Source organism: Delphinus delphis, chromosome 7 (genome assembly GCF_949987515.2).
Source record: "Delphinus delphis chromosome 7, mDelDel1.2, whole genome shotgun sequence".
Lineage (NCBI taxonomy): Eukaryota > Metazoa > Chordata > Mammalia > Artiodactyla > Delphinidae > Delphinus > Delphinus delphis.
In genome coordinates this window covers 78,766,775-78,792,196 of record NC_082689.1, presented here as the reverse complement: position 1 = coordinate 78,792,196, position 25,422 = coordinate 78,766,775, and the positions used below count along the sequence as shown (strand labels likewise).

The window sequence follows — 25,422 nt, the reverse complement described above, 5'->3', positions numbered from 1 at the left end:
TGCAGGATTGGTTAATTTTCTACTCTTTAGATTAGTTGATTTCATCATGTTTCTGCCTTATTCAAGAAAGTATAACTTAGTGGGGACTAAACAGTCCATTTTCTCCAGTAATTAGAAAGCCAGAAGGCTTACATGATATATACAGATTCCCCTGTTTATATCTTGGGTTCTTTCATTTGTACTACGGGGAATAATATGGGTATCTTGACTAGACTGTATATTCTTAGGATCCCATGGTTGATGGGATCCTATGTTGGTGATTACCTCAAAGCCATATTGTAGTTCCTAAATCATTAATTGTTGAGAGTTGACTAACCCTTACGTTTAATTACTTTAAAAAGTGGCAATATTGTCAGCATGTGGAGCTCAAGTTCTGTCACTATTAATAGTTCATCAGCTGCTTTATCTGTTCATCAGTCTTTAAATGGAATTATTCTTTGGGAAATAGTCTGTTACAACTCTCAAATGGAGTGAAGACTCCAAGGAATTTTTTATGTGGTTATACAGTAGCCCTTATTTTGGCTGCTCGAGCCAACACTCCATTAAACATATTCTTCCTGAAGAAAAAAGTTTATGTTCATAAATAATTGCCAACTGTTTAAAGGATGCTAGAGGCCCTTTTTATAAGTCCTTGCTTGAATCTACCTTCTGTGTATAGTAAAAGATTTTGGAGTCACCTTTGGGATTCTTTTTTAGGACTTAAAACCAGTGTGTTGTTTCCCAGGGTTGCTTAAAAAATTACCATGAACTGATGGCTTAAATCAATAGGAATTTACTTTTTTATAGCTCTTGAGGCCAGAATTTCAAAATCAAGGTGTTGGCAGGTTTGGTTTCTTCTGAAGCTCTGAAGGAGAGTGTGTTCCATGCTTCTCTTAGCTTCCAGTAATTCTTGATGTTCCTTGGCTTGTGGATGCATCACTTCAGTCTCAGCCTCCGTTTTCACATGGCATTCTTCAAAGTAGCTTCTGTCTATTCAACTTGCCCTTTTGTTATAAGGATGCCAGTTATTGGATTAGGGCCCACCCTAAACCTGCATGACTCCATTATTGCATGATTACATCTGCAAAGACCCTATTTCCAAAGTTTGCAGAGGTTAGGAGTTCACCATCTGTTGAACATCTCAACATTGGAGACACAATTCTACTCACTACACATAGTAAGATGTTACTACTTCAGGCTAGAATTAGATGGTAATTTGTCTAACTTCTTCATTATTTTTCTTGTTTCAGACCAATGAAGTGAATCAAGGTGATGCCTTAGAACATAATTTTAGTGCCATCTATTGTGCACTGACTTTACCAATAAACCATATTTTTTCAGCACAAAAAATTCCAGCGGTAAGGCAAAGTTTTACTTGATGAATTTGCATTTTTCTGAAAATATTATGTCACCCTTTATAATGAACCCCTACAGTAATTTTACCTAAAACAAGACTTTCTTATGACCTATAATCAGCTTAGGAGAAAGGAAAGTGGTGAAGGAAGAGAGAAGTTCCTCTTGACCTTTGATAATTGTTGGTATTGTGGCATTATTACAGTTCTTCAGTTAGAGCTCTGTGAAGGTGGGCAAACTCACTACCCTATACTAGTCTCCTCTTTGACACCTATAAATGTTACCGTGTTTTTAAAATGTTAAAGATGTATTCTGTTAGGTGTTTTGATGTGTAGATGTGTTTTCTAAATTTCTTTTTTATTGCTACTAGGCCACCATGAAGACCTTACTTAAAACTTGGTCAGAATTATATAGAGCATTTGCTCGCTGTGCAGCTTTGGTGGCAACTGCAGAGGAGAATTTGTGCTGTGAGGAACTTTCTTCCAAGATAATGTCCAGTTTGGAAGATGAAGGCCTTTCAGTGAGTTTATCCTGATACTGACCTTTTTTGCATGTAAAGGATTCTTTTCAAGTAAATAGAGATAACATTTGTGAACTGTCATTTACTAATGCTTTTAGTTTATAAGTAATGAAGTTAGTGTATAAAACGAGTAACAGCTTTGCAAAAAAGTTTTGTGTCTTTGGACTCTAAGGTCCATGTATCAGGACCATTTAACAGTGATGTGTTTTTACTACTCTGTTGTGTGTCTGTGCCATTCTAGATGAACCGTACAAGGACCTTACTGTCCTGGACCTTGCTTTATCATATCTGTTAGCTCTTTAAAGTCTATCCTCTAGAAGTTTGTAGATCTAAAAATGTAGGTTCCTATTCACTCCTTTCCCTTATTCTATAAAAAGAGCAACAACTGCTGTCAGCAGTTTGGTATGTATCATTCTAGAATAGACCTCTTTCTTTCTACCCATAAGTTACATATATATGCTCACATATGTACAGGAATACAGTGTTCTTGATAGTTGAAATTTATTTATTACTCTGAAGAATGTTTTTTTCCATCTAAAAAGATAGATTTTCTAGCTCTTAATAGTGGTTACCCCTGCAGAGAAGAGTAGAAGTATTTATAATCTCTTTTTTAAAATATTGGCATAATTCTGATTATGGTATTTTGGTACTATAGTATTTGTCAGAGCGACTTTAAAAATGTAAATCAGATTAAAACACTTCTGTAGCTTTTTGTTGCATTTGGAGTAAAAATCTGAACTGCTTACAACTGCTGTTGAAGCTTGTCCTTCCTTCTTCAAAGAATCTTATTTAATTAGTCTTGTTAATTTCTATCTGAGCATCTTGTTATCAGAATCGTTTGTGTACTTCATTCTGTAACTTCCCCCCACACTCCATGAGGTTAAGGGACTTTCTGTCTTGTTGATGTATATCCCTGGCTTTTATCTGGCCACCTAGACAGTGAATTTGTTGAAGGCTTTTATAATTGTTAGGGAGAAGCTTGACCCTCAGTTTTCACCTTTAAATTATTGTCTTGGGTAGGCTTACATCTTTGTTCTCTTCTGCAAGAAATGTAGAATATATCAAGTTTTATAAAATACCCTGTTGGGATTTTGTCACTGGTTGGTTATATTGCATTTATAGATTAATTTGGAAAAGAATTTACATCTTTATAATGTTGAGTTTTTCTATTAAGGAATATTTATTTAATTCTAAACTTAACCAAGCTTGCTTGATGTTTTGGAAGTTTTAAAGCTGTTTTTCAGCTGTTATGTATGGTCTCTTTGCTGCCCATATTTGGTTGCTGCTGGAGTATATGAGATCTGTTGGTAATGTGCATTTCCGTGTGTTAAACCAAACTTGTGTCCTTGAGAAGGGCACTTCTTGGTCACAGTGACAATCTTTTAAAACATTGTAGATAAGTGTTTTAAAATTTTTTGCATATATCTTCATTAGTGAAATTGGAGTTCCTCATTGTCCAATTTTTGTATTTTGGGAATAACAGACATGTATGTGACTGATAATTCCTTGTCAAATATGTAACTAAGTAATTAGTTACAATTTTTAGGTTTCAGAAAAATTTGTATCAGTTTTGAAGATACTGTTCATTTGTTCATTTCTGTAAAATTTTTTTCATTTTTACAAAATATGCATCTAAGACTATTCCTATTTTTCTTACTGCTACTGTTTCAAATGCATTGTTTGATACTAATATTTTAAAATAATTTTTAAAACATTTATTTATTTTGGCTGCACCAGGTCTTAGTTGTGGCATGCGGGAATCTTTTAGTTGAAGCATGGTATGCGGGCTTCTTAGTTGTGGCATGCGAACTTAGTTGCAGCGTGCACGTGGGATCTAGTTCCTCGACCAGGGATCAAAACCAGGCCCCCTGCATTGGGAGTGTGGAGTCTTACCCACTGGACTACAGGGAAGTCCCACTAATTTTTAATTTTTTTGTTATTAACCTCTTTTTTAGTTTGTAAAGTTTTTGGGTTTTCCTCTTGCCTTTAGAATTTAGACATTTCACCATGGTGTGTCTTGAGGCATCTTTTAAACTGTTTTAAGTACTTGGTAGACCCTTTCAATCTAAAGAGCTGTGCCTTCATCTCAGGAAGAGTGCTTAGATCTTCAGGTGTCATCTTCTATGTCTGTTACTTTTCTTTCTTTATATCTGTTTGTGTTTTGCTTTATTTTTGGTACTGCTTTCTGGGACCTTGATATTTCTGTTTCCATTCTTTCTCTGTTTAAATGCTGAGGTGTTTTATAATAGTTTTATTTTTACATTTATGTTTTTAAGTGGATATGATTTCCTCTTTGAAGATAGTAGTTTTCTTCTGTTTCTGTTATTACCTCTTTCCTCGTGGATTAGTTCTATTGGTATTTAGCACACCTTCTTCATATTTGTCAATAAAGGTTAATATTGAACAATATTGGTAGCTGGAATGTGTTTTCTAACCCAGGAGAGATCCCCTGTTTTTCTGGCTTTGATAGCCAATTGTAGTTACAAGCAAGCTTTGCCTTGTAATTGTGAGCAAGAAGGAAGCACTGGAGCTTTAACATCTTTTCTATATGGGTGTGTAGGTTATCATCTGTACTGAACCTTCCATGTGGTTTTCTTAGGTTAACTGGGGGCTCTCCCTTCCTCCTCTTGGTCCTTAACACTGACTGGGGGAGATTGTCTTTAGTGGCAGACATGTGAATTAGTCCAGTGAATTGGACAAGTGAAAGGTAATGGAGAATAAAAGAAGAGCAACTGTGTTACAGAACTTTAATTTCAGTAGTCTTTTAATTACCCATTTGATTTTTATAATGACCATCATATCTTTTTCTCAGAACCCTCCCTGTGTCTTCTGTTACTCAGTTTCTTCTCGGAAAGCTCACTACTTTTGAGGTGTTCTTTGACTCATGGTGCTGGGATTTCCTTTGTTCTATTTTCAGTCTCCCTTGACCCCCTGTCTTCTTTTTTTTCTTTTTTTTGTGGTACGCGGCCTCTCACTGTTGTGGCCTCTCCCGTTGCGGAGTGCTCCGGACGCGCAGGCTCAGTGTCCATGGCTCACAGGCCTAGCCGCTCTGCGGCATGTGGGATCTTCCCGGACCGGGGCACGAACCTGTCCCCATCGGCAGGTGGACTCTCAACCCCTGCGCCACCAGGGAAGCCCTGCCCCCCTGTCTTTAAAAAAAATTTCCAGAAAAATGTCTGATGCTTCTAAGGTTTTATTTTTATTTCATTTGGATTTGAGGAGGGAGGAGGAAAGGGTATCGGGGAGCTTTAGCAACATTTCACATTTTGTTTCTGCTGGGTTTAGTGAACACTTTTGTAATTTTGAAGAGAAATTTGGTAAAGAATCTAAGTTTGAACCTAGCTCTTCCATTTTCAATTTATTGGTTTATATGCTGAGTTTTATGGGCATCTTGAAGCTGAATTATTTTCCATAAATATTGAGAAACAAAAAAAAGGTATAGTACTTGGCACACAGCAGTTAACTGGGAAATATTCATAACCATATACTTAATGTACCTTAAATGGTATAAGCTATGACATGTGTGTTACTATGTGTTATATGTGGGAGTTAAGTCTTATATTTTTGTTCATGCTTACACTTTATATAAACCATGCCAGTAGTTAAAAGATTCTAATATAATACTTAACTGTTCTTTCCTAGAATTTATTGTTCTTGGATAGGATCACTCATATTATTACTGTAATGGTTGATTGCATCGACTTTTCACCATATAATATTAAGTATCAGCCCAAAATTAAATGTAAGTATTTTATTTGCTTACCTAATATATCATAAACATGGCTGTCTGAACTGTTGTCAGGGCAAATCCTAATAGCTTTTCCCATCTCATTTTACTTACTTTTGGTGCTGTGTAACCATGTTAGTTACTATGCTAGTAGCTCACATGCTTGCTCTCTTTCCTTCTGTGTGTGTGTGTCTCTCTCACCCTCCCCCCCCCAATCTAACTCCTTTTTATGATGCAGAAACATAAATATTGTCCTATTTAGAGATTGTCTAATAATACAAATGATTTTACTTACTCCATCTGAGACAAGGGATTATCTGGACAAAAAACTTTGACGTTTGTTAAAATGTTCTTATTTGGTAGCCTGATTTGAAATAATCATTAAATTGACATTCAACTGCATAGAAAATCGTGGCAGTGATTAATCAGTTATGGTTTTACAGGAAATTTAAAATGATGCTAAAAGTTTAACTCAATTTTTACTGTATAAAATTGGACAATTGAAATCATAACAAGTTGTCTTATTTTTATAACTATGTTCCTTGGTTAATTCTAAATTATGTTGTAATAAATACTGAGCTATTTTATTCTACTAAGTGGTTCTTTGAACTTATATATTTCTACCAGTGATTATATATTTTTATACTGTATAGGAAAGAACCTTCCAGTAATGAAAAATGTGGATGTTTAAAGGTTACTTTTCCTGTTGAAAGATTGGGAACATACTCAGTTTTCTTTTCTTTTGGGTTTTTTTTTTTTAAGGTTCATATCCTTTTTTTTTTTTAATTTATTTTATTTGTTTATTTTTGACAGCATTGCGTCTTCATTGCTGCGTGCGGGCTTTCTCTAGTTGCAGCGAGCAGGGGCTACTCTTTGCTGTGGTGTATGGGTTTCTCATTGCAGTGGGTTTCTCATTGCGGTGGCTTCTCATTGCGCAGCATGGGCTTTAGGTGCGCGGGCTTCAGTAGTTGTGGCATGCGAGTTCAGTTGTTGTGGCTCTCAAGCTCTAGAGTACAGGCTCAGTAGTTGTGGCACACGGGCTTAGTTGCTCCATAGCATGTGGGATCTTCCTGGAACAGGGTTCGAACCCGTGTCCCCTGCATTGGCAGGCAGATTCTTAACCACTGTGCCACCAGGGAAGTCCCTCAGTTTTCTTTTAATAAGATCTATCTTTGATGAATTAGTGTAAAGATTACTAGAACATAAAATATTTTTAGGGTTTTTTGGGGGGAGTTTCAGTTTTAAATAGTAATGTAGAAAAAGATGTTATGTGACTAAAGTGTATTACAGGTCAGAGCATCCCAGCCTTGATGCCACAGAAATGGATGTGCTTGGATTTTTTTGTTTTTAATCTCAGCCCCTTTTTGGGCTGAGCAACACTTAATCTGATTACCTCTTAGTCCAAAAAATAAAATTCTCTAAATAACTATAAAGATTATATAACAGATGATATCAGAAATTATTTTGTAAGCCACCGAAGTTTGATAAGGCAAGATGATGAGCTCCAGGTGGACATAATTTTACCTATTTTGTTACTTCTGAAAAATTAGAATTAACTGAATATCCATTCTATCCATGATCTGTAAACCCAGAATTAGAAGTCTTTTGTCTTCATTCCTTGTCTTACAAGAGGTGTTCTTGCTGTTTAAATTTATGGAAACTAGGGGAGATTTCTAAAAGCTGCCAGCAAAAGTTGAGGAGGAGAGGAAACAAAAATTAGAACTAGTTGAAAGAAAATTATTATTATTCATAAATATGCATAAGGATCACTTTGAGAGTTTTTGGATAACTTTTATTTTGTAATTTGTTTTAGAGAAACATTGCAAAAATTATACACAGACACTAAACATTGTTTTTTTGTAATGTTGAGCCTTTTTTTAATTTATTTTTATTTTTGGCTGTGTTGGGTCTTCGTTTCTATAAGGGCTTTCTCTAGTTGTGGCAAGCGGGGGCCACTCTTCATCGCGGTGCGCGGGCCTCTCACTGTCGTGGCCTCTCTTGTTGCGGAGCGTCTCCAGACGTGCAGGCTCAGTAGTTGTGGCTCACTGGCCTAGTTGCTCCGCGGCATGTGAGATCTTCTCAGACCAGGGCTCGAACCTGTGTCCCCTGCATTAGCAGGCAGATTCTCAACCACTGCGCCACCAGGGAAGCCCAACACTAAACATTCTTTACTCAGATTCCTCAGTTGTCAGTTGATTGCTTTTGTCTTATTATTTTCATCCCCCACTCCCCTTTATACTTTTTATTTTTATTTCCTGGAACCATTTCAAAGTACTTGTAGACAAGTCTTTGATCTAGAACATTTCCCAAGTCTTGTCTTTCACGACCTTTAAAAGTGAAGAGTGCATGGCTTCCCTGGTGGTGCAGTGGTTAAGAATCCGCCTGCCAATGCAGGGGACACAGGTTTGAGTCCTGGTCTGGGAAGATGCCCATGCACCACAACTACTGAGCCTGCGCTCTAGAGCCCGTGCTCCACAACAAGAGAAGCCACTGCAGTGAGAGGCCCGCACACTGCAACGAAGAGTAGCCCCTGCTCATCACAACTAGAGAAAGCCTGTGCGCAGCAATGAAGACCCAAGGCAGCCAAAAATAGATAAATAAAATAAATAATTTTTTTAATTAATAAATCTTTTTTTATAAAAAAGCAAAGAATACAAATAAAGTTACTTTTTGAGCGTCTCTCAATTGGGCTCTGTCAGTATTTCCTCAAGATGAGATTGAGATTTCATTTCTTCACTGGGATACTACAGAAGTATATTTTTCAGTGCATTATGTCAACAGGCACACAAGTCAGTTTGTCCCGTTACTAATGATGTTATTAACATTTACTGTTTGGTTAAGATGGTATCTGCCAGGTTTTCTACTGTAAAGTTAATTAGTAAATACTTATAATTAATAAGTTAATGTTTTGTGGCAGGTACTTTGAGACCGTGTAAATATCTTGTTAACCCAGCATACTTTTTTACCCATGAGTTTTTCAGCCACTGATGCTTCTTGCTTAAAACACTATGATGTTTCCCAAAGTGGTAGTTCATATTGTTTCATTTAATTACATTACTTTGTATCAAGGAGTTTATCTCCTTTGCTTTAATTACATTAATTCTAAAAGCTGTCCCCATTTTAATTATTTATCTCATTATGTTCCCATAATAAACCATTCTACAATTATTTATCAAGCCACTAAGCACCAGACACTTACAGGGGCAAGTGACATCCTAATGTAAGATATAGCTTCCTTTGTCCCCTGTTTATTTTGTTTTTATCAGCATGGATTTCTGTTATTCACTAGGCTATAATTTATTTCTATTAAAATTTAATGTTCTTGTTGGCATCTATTAACCTTTTCATATGTTTCCATTATTCTTTGAGAACTTTGACATAAGATGTTTATATTTTTCCCTGCCTCAGCCTGGAACTAGCCATATCTCCAAGGAATATGGTTCCTTTTAGCTGAGAATGGCATTTAGAAACCAAAATCTGTTCATTGCTATTAAGGTGTCACTGCTTCTGGATCTCTGAGTGGACAGAGGTGGGAAATACATTGGTGTGTTTGTGAACTACACAGTTATGTCTCTAGATTTACTTTCAGTTATTTTCTCATATCATAAGGTTTATTCTAGTCTTGGATATCCCTTTTCTCTTATTTACCTGCCTCAGCATATATATTGTTTGATCAGTCTCTTGTATGTAACTGCTCCCCTGACTACGGGCTGTCTTCAGCCTCAACATACTAGCCAAGAATTTCTGGGTGGCCTTTCCAATTTAAATTATTCATGTATGGAAAACTGATTCTAGGGAAGAAGGTTGACTTCTTTCAGTAGCAACACTTGTTTTTCATTTCACCACATGATATTTTTAATTAATAAGCATTAGAGTTTTCTCTTAAATCTGAGATATCTTAACCTTAAAAGAATGGATTCTTTGAGGGAAACAAAGGTAATTTTGGAATAGGTACGATTTTCTTGAAAGACATAATGGGTTTACCCCTGGAGAGAGATGGAGTCTAAGAAGGGTGCAAAGGAAAGTTGGACAGATACATCTTTTTCTTTTTTTTTCTTTTTTTTTTTTACTGATATATACAGGTTTAATGATACAGTGCTCTTCACAGACGGCTACAGAGACTGTAAACTATTATCCAGAAACATACAACCATACAACACAGACCACTTAGCCAGATATAAAATAAACTGGCTTCTTGTAACTACCCTGTAAACACTGCAGCCCTTCTTCCATCCAAAAATGACCCTAATCTCACATGAAAACAGTTATTGTAGAGGAATCAGAAACCCAGCTTTGTGGCCAAAAGTAAAAACCAAAGGAAAAATAGCAATTCAGTGGTTAACTGGTGAAAGCAGGAAACCTGGTGCCCTTCACTGCGCTGCTTTGTTCTTCTTACTCTTGCTCTTTTTGTCCCTCTTCTTCAGCCCATCCATGTTAGCTCTCAATAGGTTTGAATAAGCCATCTGAAACTTATTCACTTCTTTGGAGCTCACCACAGTGCTGATCTTCTTTTTCCGATCAGTAGCTCTTAACAGACACTTACTGTCTGAGGGATCAAAGCCCTCCACAGAACCCTTCCTTGGAATGCGTTTAGTTTGACCATCATCAGGTGGAGGAAGTTACGGGAAGGCGGGGACGCGCGGCAGACAGACTCTGCCTGTGGCTCCCAGTCACTGGGCACCCGGGCCGGGGCATCGCTCGGCCTCCCAGCTCCCTTCCGGCCTTGCTGCATCCACAGCTGCTTACAATTCTTCAGGGTGATGAACACGCTGCCCGACAACCGGCACTTCTGGAAGAGCCTGGTCAGCTCCGTCAGGAACTGCTCACTTTCCAGCAGCACCATCCTGGCGCTGCCAAATTTGCTTTGTCAGCATTAAGTCCCAAGCCGTTGGAGATACATCTTTTTCTTTAAATCTAGGCTTTTTCCCTTGTATTATTTCTGAGGATTTGGATCTCTGACTTGTTCAGTATTAATTTGTGGGGTTTAGTGTACTATAGATGAGCCAGGAAGCAATGATTCTAAGGGAAATCTTGTTTCTTATTTTTTAAAATGGACTTTAAACTTTTAATTTTGGAGCACAGCTTATATAATTTAGTGTTTTCTTACAAATTAGTTGTTGAAATTCTGAGACTATAAAATAAAAATTTTAATGCATTTAAAAATTCCTTAGAGAAAATAGAGTCATATTTGTGGAATTCTTATTCTAGCTCTGCCAGTTTTCCCTTATCTCTGATTCTCTTTTAGAGATAATGTTGTAGTGATGTTTATCCACTAATGGTATTTCATTTTAAGATTTGTGGGTATCACTCTACAGAAACACATGTATTAGATGTAGATGTCATGTAAATGTGAGACATAAATTGTAAATATGAGTGACACTTTTGAACACACTTGAGTTTTTAATAAGTTTAATTTTATCCTAGCACCACAGAGACCTTCAGATTGGTCCAAAAAGAAGAAGGAGCCCTTGGGAAAATTGGCTTCTTTATTTAAACTTATTGTGAGAGTGATCTATTCTTTCCACACTCTGAGCCTCAAGGAAGTACATTCTGATACTCTCCTCGCTATTGGCAACTCAATCACCAGCATTCTTTCCAATGTACTTGGACATATTTCTTTGCCTTTTATGATCCGAAAAATATTTGCAACTTTAACAAGACCTCTGGCATTATTTTACGAAAACTCAAAGTAAGTATTTTGGCTTAATAACTTTGAATTAAACATATATAACTAGATTTAGGTAGCAAACGTTTATTGTTTTCATATCAGCTTTGCTGTTAAAGATCTTAATCTTTAAAGTTTAGTGGAAAGGGTAATATATGAAACTATGGTTTTGTTAAAAAGATAGTTCAAGTAATAAATAAGTATGAGGTAGAAATTGGAAGTCACTTTATTTTTCATGATTAATCCAACCCTCTTTTTACTTCAGTGCATGTCTTTTCAGAACTGTTAATACAAAAAGCATACCTCGTAAATGTATGATATATATGACTTGACATACTGCTTTGCAGTTCAGTATTATATACAGTATGCACTTAGGATATTGGATGCATCTTGCATCATACACCTAAGAGTCTCATTGTTTTTAAGGTCTGCGTAGGGCTTCATGAAACTTTACCCAATTTCCTGTTGGCGGACATATGTTTTCTAGTCTTTTTCCTTATAACTAACAATATCACATTTGAGCATATGTGTACATAAATCATTTGCCACTAAATAGCAGAACAGGTCCCTAAAATTGAAATGGTTGGTTCAAAGGGTATATGCATTTAAATTTCTGAATTACCCTCCAGAAGTTTGTATTAATTTACATTACCTTTTACATTTGAACCAAAGAAACCAGTGCCTAAAAAACAACATGAAAAAATCCCAAGTAACATAACTGAAAGAAGCATTTTGGAAGAATTCATTAATGTTCTTTATAGCAAGCTTGTGTGGTTCAGTTATAATACAGCTTGTCTTTCATAAATTCACAGAGAAATCTTTAGGAACAGATTTTATAAACTACAAACTAGAACTCCAAATCCATTAAGTTTTTGCAAATCTTTTTTAGTCCTTAAGTTCATCAAAAATAATAATGCTTTTTAAAAAGCATGGAAACAAGTGACTGGTATTAATACTTTGAGGTCTATTCCAGATGTTTTTCTTTAACTCCTATTTTAAAGACAGGTTTGTTTCATGTTTAAATGTTTGCAGTTTGACAATTTTTGTTAGGTCTTGGGGCACCTTTGTATATCACCACACGTGTCTCATTTTTTTTGTGCTGCATTATGATATTTCTAGGTTTAATGTTCTAAAATATAAATGGTACTCTGTTTTTCTTCATAGGTTTGATGAAGTTCCTAAAGTATATAGTTGTATGAACAACAAGGTAAAAATAGACATTGTCCATAAAATACACTTTCATGAAGAAAAATTTTAGGATTTAAATAATTGTCTTCCTTAAATATAATTTTGCTGATTTTTTTTTAAAGGGTCATTATTACACCTTAATTTTAATGAACTTTTAGTAACAAGACGTGGATATAATCAAAGGATAGTTTTTTAAAGGAAGATTTAATATTGCTTTAAATTCATATAACTCATCTCCTGTCTCATTCCTTTATATATGAAAGTAATTGGTTCCAAGGTTTTTATAGGTAAAACTTATAATTTATGTGAAAACATAATTTTTTCTGTTAATGGAGAATAAGCTTGAAATCAAGCTGTTGTATCGATAAAGTAAGTTCTTGCCTATAAAGAGTGTTATATATTGAAGGTGATGGGAGCTTTAAAAAAAAAATTGAAATAACAGCATGTTCTGTGAGTTTAATTTAGTATGCTTTGTGCTTTTATTTTTTCTGTTTGAAAAGTAACATTTCTAAGTGTTATCCTAATGAACTTTTTCTTTTTCCTAGTTAGAAAAGCTACTAGGAGAAATTATTGCTTGTCTACACGTCAGCTACACTGGGACTTATGACAGTGAACTTCTTGAACAGATCTCGCCATTATTATGCATAGTATTTTCACACAAGAATAAACAGATTAGAAAACAAAGTGCTCAGTTCTGGAATGCCACATTTGCTAAAGTGACGATGTTGATTTATCCTGAGGAGTTAAAGTATGCTAACAACAAAACTCTTTTATACAGTTACTCTGTTCTGATTATGTATTGACATTTTGGTTTTAACATAAAATTTCCTTATGAGGAATCATTGCAGAGGATTTCTTAGTTGAAATATTATTATTTGGAGTACATGGTGATGATTAAAATTATCTGACCCTTTGCTTTGGTCCTTAGAGTAACCTTAGTTTTAGGAACATAAAAAGCAATTTCAGATTATCCTTAACAAAAGAAATTTCCAGCAAAAGGCAGGAAATTGATGGCTGTTAAATCTAAGTGACATGTACTTAATGTAACAGTCTACTTTTGCTCAAAATTTTATGATTAAAATTTGGAAAATTGGAAAACTTTTTAAAGAATAAAATTCAGAAACTGAAGAGTTTAGTGAAAAATTCAAATATTGTCTGTAATTTCTCCCAGTTTTATATATGTGGAGTAAAAAAGTCTTTAAGTTGGCTGTATTTTGCCACTTTAAAATTATAATTAAAGTGTTCTTGTTAATGTGTCATCAGTACTGCTTACTTAAGGCATATATATTTATGTATTTTTTTTGAAGACCAATACTAAAACAAGCCAAACAAAAATCTCTGCTTCTGTTGCCTGGTTTGGAAAATGTTGAAATTATTGAGGAATCCAGTGGACCATATTCAGATACAGTAAGTTGTGTGTCGGGCGGGGGGGGCGTTGTTTACTTTTGCATGATGTTTGAGTAGTTCTTTTATTGCGTTTCAGTGTAGTTTTAAAAAGGACAAAAGCTTAGAATGTTTTACTGAAGTGATAAACAAGTAAAACCTGAACAGAAGTGTTCCGTAACAGTTTTCCATGAAGTTACTTGTGTGGCCTAGAAAACTTATGAATTAAGGGCAGTCAATTTCACCATGGAGTCTCATTTAAATAATCTCTGGTTCTTGTTCATTAATGATCTTTTTTATTTAACTATGGCACCTTGTATATTGTTTTGCAAAGGTTGGAATTATTGAAATATATGGTTAAATGTTGCTTTATATAAACTGGGAATACTAGTTACTAATCCCTATGTAAGCAAGAGCTACACTTCATTTTCTCATTTCTTTGCATTGAATCTCATTCATTCTGCCAGAGAAACACATCCTTGATATCACATTATCCATTTGGACCAAGGTTACTTTGGCTAATAGTACTTGATTACGGTCTAAAGATGAAGGAGTAAAGATAGAAGCACTATATATATACTCATCAGGTAGAACACCCTTAGGCAATTTTTTCCTATTCAACAACAAATGGAATCTCACTATTTTTTTGTTTAGAACCTTAAGAGAAATGCTCTTACTTAGTTTTGGTTTTTGGGTAAAATAAAAATACTTATCAGATAATTATCTAGACTTGTTTAGACTCCTTCAGTGTAATTTGGCCTGAAAAAGCCATATATTCTGTTGGGAGGGACCTGATAGTATTTTCTGTCATGTATGTTTAAAGTTTTATGGCTTTGGTTTTTCTTTTAAAACAATTTCCAGTAATAAGAGGGGTATTTGAGTTCAATAATTCGATTCATTTTTATAGTGTTTATTTGATATGTCTTATTTTCAGGATGCAAAACAACTATTGCTATATAAGTTGGAGACAACAAATCTTTGCTGTTACTGCATTAGACAGTGGCTTTCTTTGACATGATCTTAGTAGATATGAATAGTCAAAAGAAATTTGAAATGAGTATTGATTAGACTGTAATTATCAAAATGTGAAAAGGATAAATAAAAAACATTTGCACATAATGAAATTGTTTTACTTTTACAAAAACAGACAGAAAATTCACAGTTAAATATGAAGATAAGTGGCATGGAAAGAACCTCAAGTGGAAAAAGAGATTCTTTTTTGGCACAAACAAAGGATACAAAAGACAATATGAAACCACCAGCTAAAGTATGTTTTTCAAAGTGTATTTAATAGAACTTTTAAAATTAAAGTATGTGGTAGCTTGCAAATACACAACTTTTGATTGGAAGAAAAACCTGTTAAACACTAAATAAAAGATGGGATTGTAGGGAAATAGTAAAGTGTGGCCTGGGAAGACTATTAAGATGGCATGGTAACCTAGAAGCCTTGGGAGATGATTACTTCTTAGTAAAGTTAAGTCTGCATAACACTGAGCATTTGTTTAGTATATTTACTCGAGGCAGCAGCCCCCTTGAGGTGGAATGAAACTAAATAAGATTAACTGTAACATAGGTAGCATGAAAGGAGAATGTTTTAGAACTTCTGTTATTGAATAGGAAGAGAATGTATCCGCAAGACATCTGTTGTAAGCTCATATATAAAACTAAATATCTAGTAGCTAGTGGCCAATTAACCAATTTTCAGGTAATAATTCTTCTTCCAGGACCTCCAGTAAAGGGGTGTTCTGGAATTTTGAGACCATGGCCCTGGCAAAATGAAAGAAATACGTTATTTTTAAAGAATAACTTTGACACAGTCTTGTAGCAACTGAAAAGTAGAATGAAAACAACTGTGCTGAAAATTTGTAAAAATGACATTATGGTACCAATATTATTGGTATGTAGGACATATTATTTTGGCACCTTTTACTTAATTTGAGTAGTTTGTGCTTCAACTTGAAACTGCAGATATACTTTCCTCCTGCCAAAACACTTGATTTCTGTGTGTTGGCCTGAAAAACATTTGCCCATGCTTTTTTGGTAAGCACACATTTGCCTACATTTTTTTTTTTTTTAAAGGAAATGGAGATCCATTGTTTGTTTTTTTAAATAAATTTATATATTTTATTTATTTATTTTTGGCTGCATTGGGTCTTCACTGCTGCACGCTGGCTTTCTCTAGTTGCAGCGAGCGGGGGCTACTCTTTGTTGTGGTGCGTGGCCTTCTCGTTGCGGAGCACAGGCTCTAGGCGCATGGGCTTCAGTAGTTGTGGCACGTGGGCTCAGTAGTTGTGGCTCGCGGGCTCCAGAGCACAGGCCTCAGTAGTTGTGGTGCACGGGCTTAGTTGCTCTGCGGCATGTGGAATCTTCCTGGACCAGGGCTCAAACCTGTGTCCCCTGCATTGGCAGGTGGATTCTTAACCACTGTGCCACCAGGGAAGTCCTTGCCTACTTTTTAAAGAGGTATAATAATTTTTATTTTCTGAGTATTTAGTAGAGGCAGAATGAAAGTTAAGGACATGGTACTAATTGTTGTTAACCAGGAATATTGTATGAGTTTGAACTTCAAACTTCCTAGTCATTATCAAAAACCTTTATCAGAGTGCCTGAAGAGAGATTGATTGAAGTATTGGAAAATAATTTGGAAACTCAAAATGCGCATTAACGTTTTCAATTTGCAGTTGAAACTAGAGTCTTCGACTCCAAAAGCAAAGAGTGAAATGCCTTTGGAAGAAGAAAAGTCTACTGACTTTGTGTTTATACCTCCAGAAGGAAAAGAAACAAAGGAAAGGATACTAACTGAACACCAGAAAGAAGTACTCAAAACAAAGAGGTTTGTAGTACTTTTATCTTGAATAGAGTATTCCATATTTACATTTAGATTTCATGCAGCAAACCGTAATTTTGAGTTTATAACTAAGATACTGTGTATTCTGTGCTGCTATATTTTAAGTGTCAAAAAGATTGTGCATAACTGTATTTCATAATGTATAAGGCTGCCTTGAAATGCACTAAATGTTTCTAAACAATTCCTTTATTGAGGTATGGGAGGAAAAGGTAGGGGAGATGGTTTCATGGAAAATCTGGAAAATAAGCATTTAAACCTTGATTTTATATTATTCTTAAAATGTAACTAGATGTAGAATTGTAAGTTTAATTTCTAGTTGTAGGAATATCAGATATTGAAGTTGCTTATAAAAAATCCTTTTCAGGTGTGATATTCCTGCCATGTATAATAATCTGGATGTTTCACAAGATACTTTATTTTCTCAGTATGGTCAGGAAGAGTCTATGTAAGTATGGAAGTTGTTGAAGTAACTGGTTTTCTAATTTTTAATTAACAGTATTCTAATTTATGCAGTTATTTATTTCAGGGAAATTCCTACTTTAACTGAAAAATCCAAGGAAGATTCCAAGATGATATTTAAGGTATATTTGGTATTTCATATTTTGGGGTTTTTAGAATCACCCTTCCATTATTATGGAGTCTCTTATATTAATGTTAAGATTTATTGTATAATCTCTTAACTTTCCTTAGCAGACTTTAGCAGAATTATAGTCATTATATGTGTGGGTCTGCATCTGTGTGTGAGTGCATGTGTGTTTAAATGTATTTGGCTTTATTGAATACTTACAATTGGAAACAAATTAATGGGCATCTACCATCACCTTTGGAAAATTTGCAAAATATTGAAAGTCACATTGCCCTTTGAATTACTAAAGCTTTACACAAAAATTTCCCCAGAAAGTCAGACTTGTTTGCTGGTTAATCTATATGTATATGTACATTTCTGTGCAGGAGGAACAAAAGGAGAGTGACATTGTCATTCCTCAACATGTCATGGAAAACTGTGGTATGGATGAACACCTTGAAAAGGCTTCCCTTTCGAATAATGAGTGTGGTTCTATTGAGGAAACCAATCCAGAAATACTGAGCAGTAATGATGCCAGAAAAAAGGCTTTAATTGTATCAAAGAAGACGCCAACTGAATGTGCATCTAGTACAGAAAATACATTTGGTGTCAGCAGTAGCTCGGTTTCTAATGCCACTATTTCTGGAACTCCTCCCCCACAGCCTACAAGTCGAAGGCAATCCTTTATTACTTTGGAGAAGTTTGATGGCTCAGAAAATAGACCCTTTAGTCCATCCCCCTTGAATAATATGTCATCAGCTGTTATAGTGAAAAATAACCAGGAAGGCACGGCTAAAACAGATAATCCACCAAAAGCAAAGAAAAGAGAAGTGGCTCTTTCAAAATCTGACTCTGCAAAAACAGTGCATGGGATTAAGAGATCAGTCCGAAGGTCGAGTAAGCCTGAACCAATAGGGAATAAAAAGTCTAAGCCCTTGATGAGATCTGATCAGGAGAAAAGTACTCGGGAATCTGTTGATGGCATGGTAGCCTTAGAAAATAACCCACCTGGTTTGCTTAATCAAACAGAATGTGCATTAGATAATCAGGTTCATCTCTCTGAGTCTTCAGTGGAGTATGAGGATACGATGCTTAAACCAACAATAGAAAATACTATACTATTAGAAAACAGTACTGTAGAGGAGAAAACCTTAGAAATTAATTTGGAATCCAAAGAAAACACACCCCCAGCCATAATAACAACAGATCAAACAGTAAATGAAGATAGTCATGTTCAGATAACTCCAAATCATAAAACCCTTAGACGATCTTTAAGGCGACGTTCAGAAACAGCAGAGCCAACCACTGATAGCCAAGATAAAGAAAATAATCAAAAAAGGGAAAGACGTAAGGAAGAAGAAAAGACTCTGCAGAGGAGTCCATTGCATGTAAAAGATGATGTTTTACCTAAGCAAAAATTGATTTCTGAACAAACTGTACAGGAAAATTTAATTGAGAAAGGAAATAATTTACATGAGAAGACTTTTGGGGAAACCAGCGCTAATGCTGAAATCGATGAAAATAGAAGAAAGCCAGATCTTGAGACTACTAAATCTGAGGGAGATGGTGCCCAGGACATTGCAGATAAATCCTCTGAGAAAACAGTGAGGGGACGAACACGGTATCAAACAAGAAGAGCATCCCAGGGTTTACTTTCCAGCATTGAAAACTCAGAATCTGATAGTTCTGAGGCAAAAGAAGAAGGTTCTAAAAAGAAAAGATCTGGAAAATGGAAAAACAAAAGCAGTGACAGTGTTGACATTGAAGATCAAGAAGAGAAAATGGTAAAACAGGAATGTATAAAGGTTGAAAGTCAGACACATGATTATAAAGGGAATTCTGAAGTAGACAAAGATACAAAATCTCAGATCTGTGAAAAAGAAGAAAGTAATACTGTAACTCTTCAAGATTCTACAATATCTTCAGAATTATTACAAGTTTCTGGTGATGTATCAAATACCTCCGAGGGAAAAAGTAAAACTGACAAATGTGCAGAACCTTCCTTTTCAAATCCTTCTGTACCAGAATCAAATCTAAGGACTAGAAATGCCAATAAAAGATTGCATAAGCGAGATTCTCTAGAAAATAGTGTGGGTGAATCCTCAAAAACAGAAACATCAGACATTTCTTTGCTTTCTGAGAAAACTCTTCAAACACTTGAATGCCAACACAAGAGAAGTAAGAGGGTGAGGAGATCTAAAGGTTGTGATTGCTGTGGAGAAAAATCACAACCTCAGGAAAAGTCATTCATTGGGTTAAAGAATACAGAGAATTATGATGTAAAAGTCAGCGAAACAAAAAAGACAGATGTGCAGACACCTGTAACTATATCAGAAACTTCTAAAGCTGATCTGTATTCAGAAGTAAAACTTTTAGATGAGCATCATAGTGTGAATTTTCATTTGGATCTCAAGGAGGAGAATGATACTATTAATGATTCATTAATTATATCTGAAACTGAGTTGAAAGAAAATACTATTCAAGACTTTATTCCTTCTGAAATGGTAAATTTTAAAGAAGAAACTTGTGATAGGGATTCTGAGGTAGCAATATCTCTTGAAAGCCAGGAGCCATCTAATAAAAAATGTAAAACTATTGACCCATGTTTGGGTGACTTCAAAGATATTTCACTGGAATGTTTAACTTTGGAGACCGAAGAAAAAAAGCCAGAGGCTATCCCCAAAAAGGAATTGAGTATTATAGAGAACCTTGTTAATGTTGAAGCAAATGCAGAATTGAATCCAGGAGAAGTAGATGCTATGGAATTGAATGCAGAAAATGATAAATCTGAAGCTAGCTTCTCTAAACAAAAGAGTGTCAAAACTGATATTTCAGAGGAAGAGGTAACAGAGAAAAACAGTCAAAGTACAGATGCACCTGAAGAACTCAGTGCTGATGAAGCAATAACTGTGGAATTTAATTCAGGTATTGGTCATTCTGATGATACCACACCTGTAAAAGTGAGTGCTCAGTTAGAGATTTCTGAACAAATAGCAGTTGGGGAACTAGACAGAGGAAGTGATGAATCTGATCCAGGCTCATCTGGAGAAATGAATGCTGAAATGGAAAATTGTGAAGAAACAGTGATTGGTGAGGTGACTACTGAAACTGACCGTGTCAATGAAACAGAGGATGAGGACTTAACTACCAAAGCCTCTAAGCCTATAGAAGCTGAAACAAAGAGATTGAATGTAGAAATCGATAGTTTTGTTCCCAACACACTTGAGATGAGCACTGAAGAAGGAAAGGTTGACTCTAATAAAACTGAAACAAATATTGAACCTAATAAATTTGAGGAAACAAAATTAGGTGACAGTCAGATGGTAGCGGGAAATGATGGAATTTTACCAGAAGTTCACCATATTTCAGAGAAAGTGGAGGAGACACCACAACCTCTGACAGCTGAAACAGCTGTTTCTGAACTGGTATCAGAAGACAATAATACATCTCCTCAAAAATTAAAGGATGTTGATCCTTTACTCATGTCAGCAAATGACAGTCCTAGTGGCATGCAGACACGCTGTGTCTGGTCTCCTTTGGCTTCTCCATCCACGAGCATTTTAAAGAGAGGACTAAAAAGACCCCAAGAAGATGAAAGCTCATCACCTGTTCACAAGGTAGGGGGATTGAGGCTGAATATTAATGAGTCCATGTTTAATTGGAATATTTTGGCCATATGGTGATACCTGGTGAATGACAGAATATTAGGTTTATATGACCATTCATTTTGAACATTTACCATGGTGGCTAGGGAAAAGGGCAGGTAGAAGGAAAGGTTGAGAAAGGAGACTGAAGCCCTTTAAATTTATTTATTTATTTAATTTATTGCTTGCTTGCTGCGTTGGGTCTTTGTTGCTTCCCACGGGCTATGTCTTGTTGTGGCGAGCGGGGGCTACTCTTGGTTGCAGTGCGTGGGCCTCTCACTCTGGTGACTTCTCTTGTGTGGAGCACGGGCTCTAGGCCTAGTGGGCTTCAGTAGTTGTGGCACGTGGGCTCAGTAGTTGTGGCTTGCAGGCTCTAGAGCGCAGGCTCAGTAGTTGTGACGCATGGGCTTAGTAGCTCCGCGGTATGTGGGATCTTCCTGGACCAGGGCTCGAACCCGTGTCTGCTGCGTTGGCAGGCGGATTCTTAACCACTGCACCACCAGGGAACCCTGAAGCCCTTTAGATATTCCTTTATTTCAGGGCACTAAGCTACAGATCTTCATACAACCATCACCATTGTTCACTTTTTGAAAACTTTAGATAATCTCTCATGGTGATTTTTTTTTCTGCTCTTCATATCATAATATATGAGGAAACACTTAGAAACTGATAAAGTAGCTTTAGTTGGCACTTACTATGTACTAGGACATTATGCTGTTTCACATTTAAGTATTTATATAAACTTATTTTCACACCTTGTTTAATTAAAAAGAAGAAAAAAATCTTTTTAGGCTGTGCCTTCATTAATTTCTGGATATGATTTCATTTGTAATTATTTTGTTTATGTCCCCATTTTCTTCACTAAAGTTTATCTACTTTGGTTTGTAAACATATGGATTACCTATGTATCTGTTTTAACCCCTGGCCCTGTGACTTGCACATAATTTGAATAAATACAATTTAAAAAGGAAAAGTTGCATGTGCTTACATAACTTGTCCTCTCTATCAAAGTAGATGTTTTGAAAAAGTACAGTGTAGGCATTCCTTAACTTAATTTTGAAACTGAACCTACCGTTTACTGTAGAATACATGTGTTTATGTATACAAATGTGTATATATAAATATAATTATACTGGCACTTAATTTTGCCTTTAATCAGCACATTTTGAAGACTTCCCCAAGATATACTGAAAATTCTCATATTGAGAATTCAGAGATTAGTTCTTGGGAAGACTTAACACCACTTGAGGTTTTTTCAATTTGGTCTTGGTTTGCTTTTGTTTTGAGGCTCTTACTATTATTATTTTTTAAGCTTAAATAGGCCATAAGGTAAAATGCATTTGATTTCTTCAGTATGCTTTAGATTGTTAGTATCAGTTAACTAGTCATGTTTTGTTTCATAGTAGCTCATTTAATTTTTATTTAGGCAACAGTACAACATACAGTAGTTTTCTGTAGCAGATATGTACAAAATCTGCCCAGTCTTTTGGGAATCAAGACCAGGAGGCATTTATATACATATTTAATGGTTTAAGTGCTCTGTTGTGTGCTTAGATAGCTGAATGAGTGAATAAAGGGTTTAGAAGAGGCCAAAATGACTTCAAGCTGGGCTAAGAAAGACAAAAAAAGCCACCCAATTGCTGACTCTTGTACCCTCAGAGTTAAGAACTCAGCTTAGTAAGATATACCAGAGGCCAGTTAGTACTGTCTCTGCCTCTTTACGTTGTTCTTTACAGTCCATAGTAAGCCTGTAAGGTTAATAGAATTTGATTATACAATTTTAACTGTCACATGCAATTTCATTAAGTTTCTGCTGTTACCCTTCTTTCACTCTCCTTGTTGCTGTATTATGCAGTTTAGACTATAGATAATTGGAATGACCCTTGGTCTTGAGTAATATCTGTGAAAGCAGTCACCAGGAAGAACTACAACTATGTGCAGTTGGCTTCTAGTGAAATAAATTAAGCTTCACATTCTGTTTTTGGCTAACCTTATAATGAGAATTTACAGTGTTTTTTTTTTTTTAACTTTTAATTTTGTTAAATAAAAACATGACCTATGTTTTCAGGTTCGCCGTGTCTCCTTTGCAGATCCTATATACCAGGCAGGATTGGCAGATGACATTGATAGGCGATGCTCTATTGTTAGATGCCATTCTTCAAATAGTTCTCCCGTAGTAAAAAGTGTTAAAACTTCACCTACTGTGCAATCTAAGGTAAGCTGTAGGCTTTAAAAAATACACATGCAGACAGAATTGTGTTGGGTAATTTGTCTTAAAATTAAATTTAAGACACAAAACTTATTTGGTTTGGTTTATTGTTCTTTTGTCTGCTTACTTGGTAAGCAGACAAGAGGTGGTAAGAGGCAATGATGATCCAGCAAGTCATTGATCCAGTAATACTGTTACATTTTACATTTTCTGAAAATTTTAAGACATTACTGCAGGCTTAAGTTGTGAAAATAAAGTTGTAAAATTTACAGTTATCTAGGGTTCTGAGTTTTTTTTTTCTCCTTTCTTCTATCTAGCATAATACTACTTCAGCCAAAGGATTTCTGTCCCCAGGATCACGTAGCCCTAAATTTAAGAGCTCAAAGAAGTGTTTAGTAAGAAGTGCTTTAGTTTTCATGCAACTTTATATTTTCATGTTCAGTCAGGTGACCTCTATTTAACAGCTTTTGAAATTTATTCTAAGATTGCAGAAATGGCTAAGGAATCTGTGCCATGCCCAACAGAAAGTGTTTACCCTGCTTTGGTGAACTGTGTAGCACCAGTTGACATCATTTTACCTCAGATTACGTCCAACATGTGGTAAGTGGTTATTTAGGCTTCTGGCTTATACCTAGAGATGCCACTTACTTAAGAGGGATATTTAAATGATCAAGGTTCTCATGTTTAGAATTGATTTATATATACTTTCACACACTTTGTTTTAGAAATAAATGAAAATGCAGCTGGGAAGATGGGTGAGATATGGCAATAATAGAAGCATTGATCATAATACAGTAATGGCTAAGATAATTGTGTGCTTAATATTTGCCAGGTTTTGCATACATTATCTTATTTAATCCTAATATAAATACTATAAGGAGTATAATTAGTTCCACTTTATAAGATGTTTGTAAAGGTTAGTCTTGCTTAAGCCAGGTATACACATCAGATTCAAATTTTAAAGTAAATGCACGTATGCCTGTCCTCAGAGTGGGCTAGGTGGGTCTATATAAATTCAGTTATGATTGAGCTTAAATCAGGAAATTCAATTGGGTAGGCCCTTACAAACAGAATAAATATAAAACTATATGACATTTTTCCTGTTTCTGTCATCTCTTTAGGGCAAGAGGACTGGGACAACTCATTAGAGCCAAGAATATAAAAACAATTGGTGATTTGAGTACTCTTACAGCATCTGAAATAAAAACTCTTCCTATCCGTTCTCCAAAAGTGTCTAATGTAAAAAAGGCTCTCAGAGTATATCATGAGCAGCAGGTAAAAACTTAGATGTTAGTCATAACATCACGTATAAATAAATGATCGAGCAATACAATTACAGAAGTTTGCATTTAAACTATTCTTGCTTAAAAAGCTCATTTTATATGATGCCTTATCTTCCCTTCCCCTGCAGTTAAGAGTAACTTAAAAGATTCATTTATAATTCCATAGATTTGCTCATTTTGTACTGTTATTGTGTATAATACCTCTTTATTCTTTGAATTCTATTTTCCTACCCTCTTATCTCTTTTATTTCCACCAAATAGGTGATTGGTTTCATGGCTGCCATTTCGAAAACCTAGATGTTCAAATCTAAACATTTACAAAAATCTTGCGTATTTGTAGTTAACAGTATTTTGATTTTGATATCCAACACAATTGTGGCCAATTTTTTTTTACTTGTTCTTCCTATCAACTTTTAACACAAACATTTTAGGTCATGGACATTTCTCAAGATTCTTATGAAAGCCAAGATGCTTTTGCCATATAAAAATGTATCAATATATGGAAAATTTTGTGTATCATTTCAGAAGAATTCACAGACTCTCCTGAAACCCATTTAGAAACCCTTTATGTATTCATTGATACTATGCAAAACTGTGAATATATGAAAAATAGGGTTTGTTAAGGGTGAAAGCTGGTGTTCTATTAGAATTTCTGGGACTGGAGTTTGCAGACTACTGAAGACTTCTGCTGTATTCGTGAAAGTCCTTGATTTACTATTAATTTTACTTGATCTTTAAAAACATATTAACCAGTGGGGAAAAAAAGAACTATTAGTAATTTTCAGTCTGATAGCTGAAGCATTTCATCTGCTTTATTGAGATCCAGCCACATACCATAAAATTCACCCACCCAAAACACACAATTAAGTGGTTTTTTAGTATATTCACAAAGTTACACAACCGTCACCAAGACCTAAATTTAGAACATTTGTTATTACCCCGGAAAAAAAAACCCTGTACTCACTAGCAGTCACTCTGCATTTTCACCCCCAAGGCAACCACTAATCTTTGTCTCTGTAGTTTTGCCTATTGTGGACATTCCATAAAAGTGGAGTCAT

At 35.4% G+C, this 25,422-nt stretch overlaps 1 protein-coding gene across 11 annotated transcripts in view; it reads left to right on the top strand.

The window, feature by feature from the left end:
- RIF1 (replication timing regulatory factor 1) overlaps positions 1 to 25,422 on the top strand; it is a 56,969-nt gene that overhangs the window by 23,488 nt on the left and 8,059 nt on the right. For 7 of the 11 annotated variants that reach the window (XR_009520168.1, XM_060016809.1, XM_060016812.1 and 4 more), the window contains exons 19-34: positions 1,230 to 1,337; positions 1,703 to 1,852; positions 5,495 to 5,594; positions 11,004 to 11,268; positions 12,409 to 12,451; positions 12,978 to 13,180; positions 13,740 to 13,839; positions 14,963 to 15,082; positions 16,497 to 16,648; positions 17,028 to 17,108; positions 17,190 to 17,244; positions 17,615 to 20,845; positions 22,941 to 23,087; positions 23,399 to 23,476; positions 23,566 to 23,681; positions 24,203 to 24,356. Coding sequence is in view for 10 of the 11 variants with exons in the window: in XM_060016809.1 (XP_059872792.1) it covers positions 1,230 to 1,337; positions 1,703 to 1,852; positions 5,495 to 5,594; positions 11,004 to 11,268; positions 12,409 to 12,451; positions 12,978 to 13,180; positions 13,740 to 13,839; positions 14,963 to 15,082; positions 16,497 to 16,648; positions 17,028 to 17,108; positions 17,190 to 17,244; positions 17,615 to 20,845; positions 22,941 to 23,087; positions 23,399 to 23,476; positions 23,566 to 23,681; positions 24,203 to 24,356 (5,103 nt within the window). In the remaining variant the exon portion in view is untranslated. Of the gene's footprint in view, positions 1 to 1,229; positions 1,338 to 1,702; positions 1,853 to 5,494; positions 5,595 to 11,003; positions 11,269 to 12,408; positions 12,452 to 12,977; positions 13,181 to 13,739; positions 13,840 to 14,962; positions 15,083 to 16,496; positions 16,649 to 17,027; positions 17,109 to 17,189; positions 17,245 to 17,614; positions 20,846 to 22,940; positions 23,088 to 23,398; positions 23,477 to 23,565; positions 23,682 to 24,202; positions 24,357 to 25,422 lie in introns of those variants that run through there. The other 4 variants (XM_060016816.1, XM_060016815.1, XM_060016817.1 and 1 more) reach the window with 4 other exon arrangements.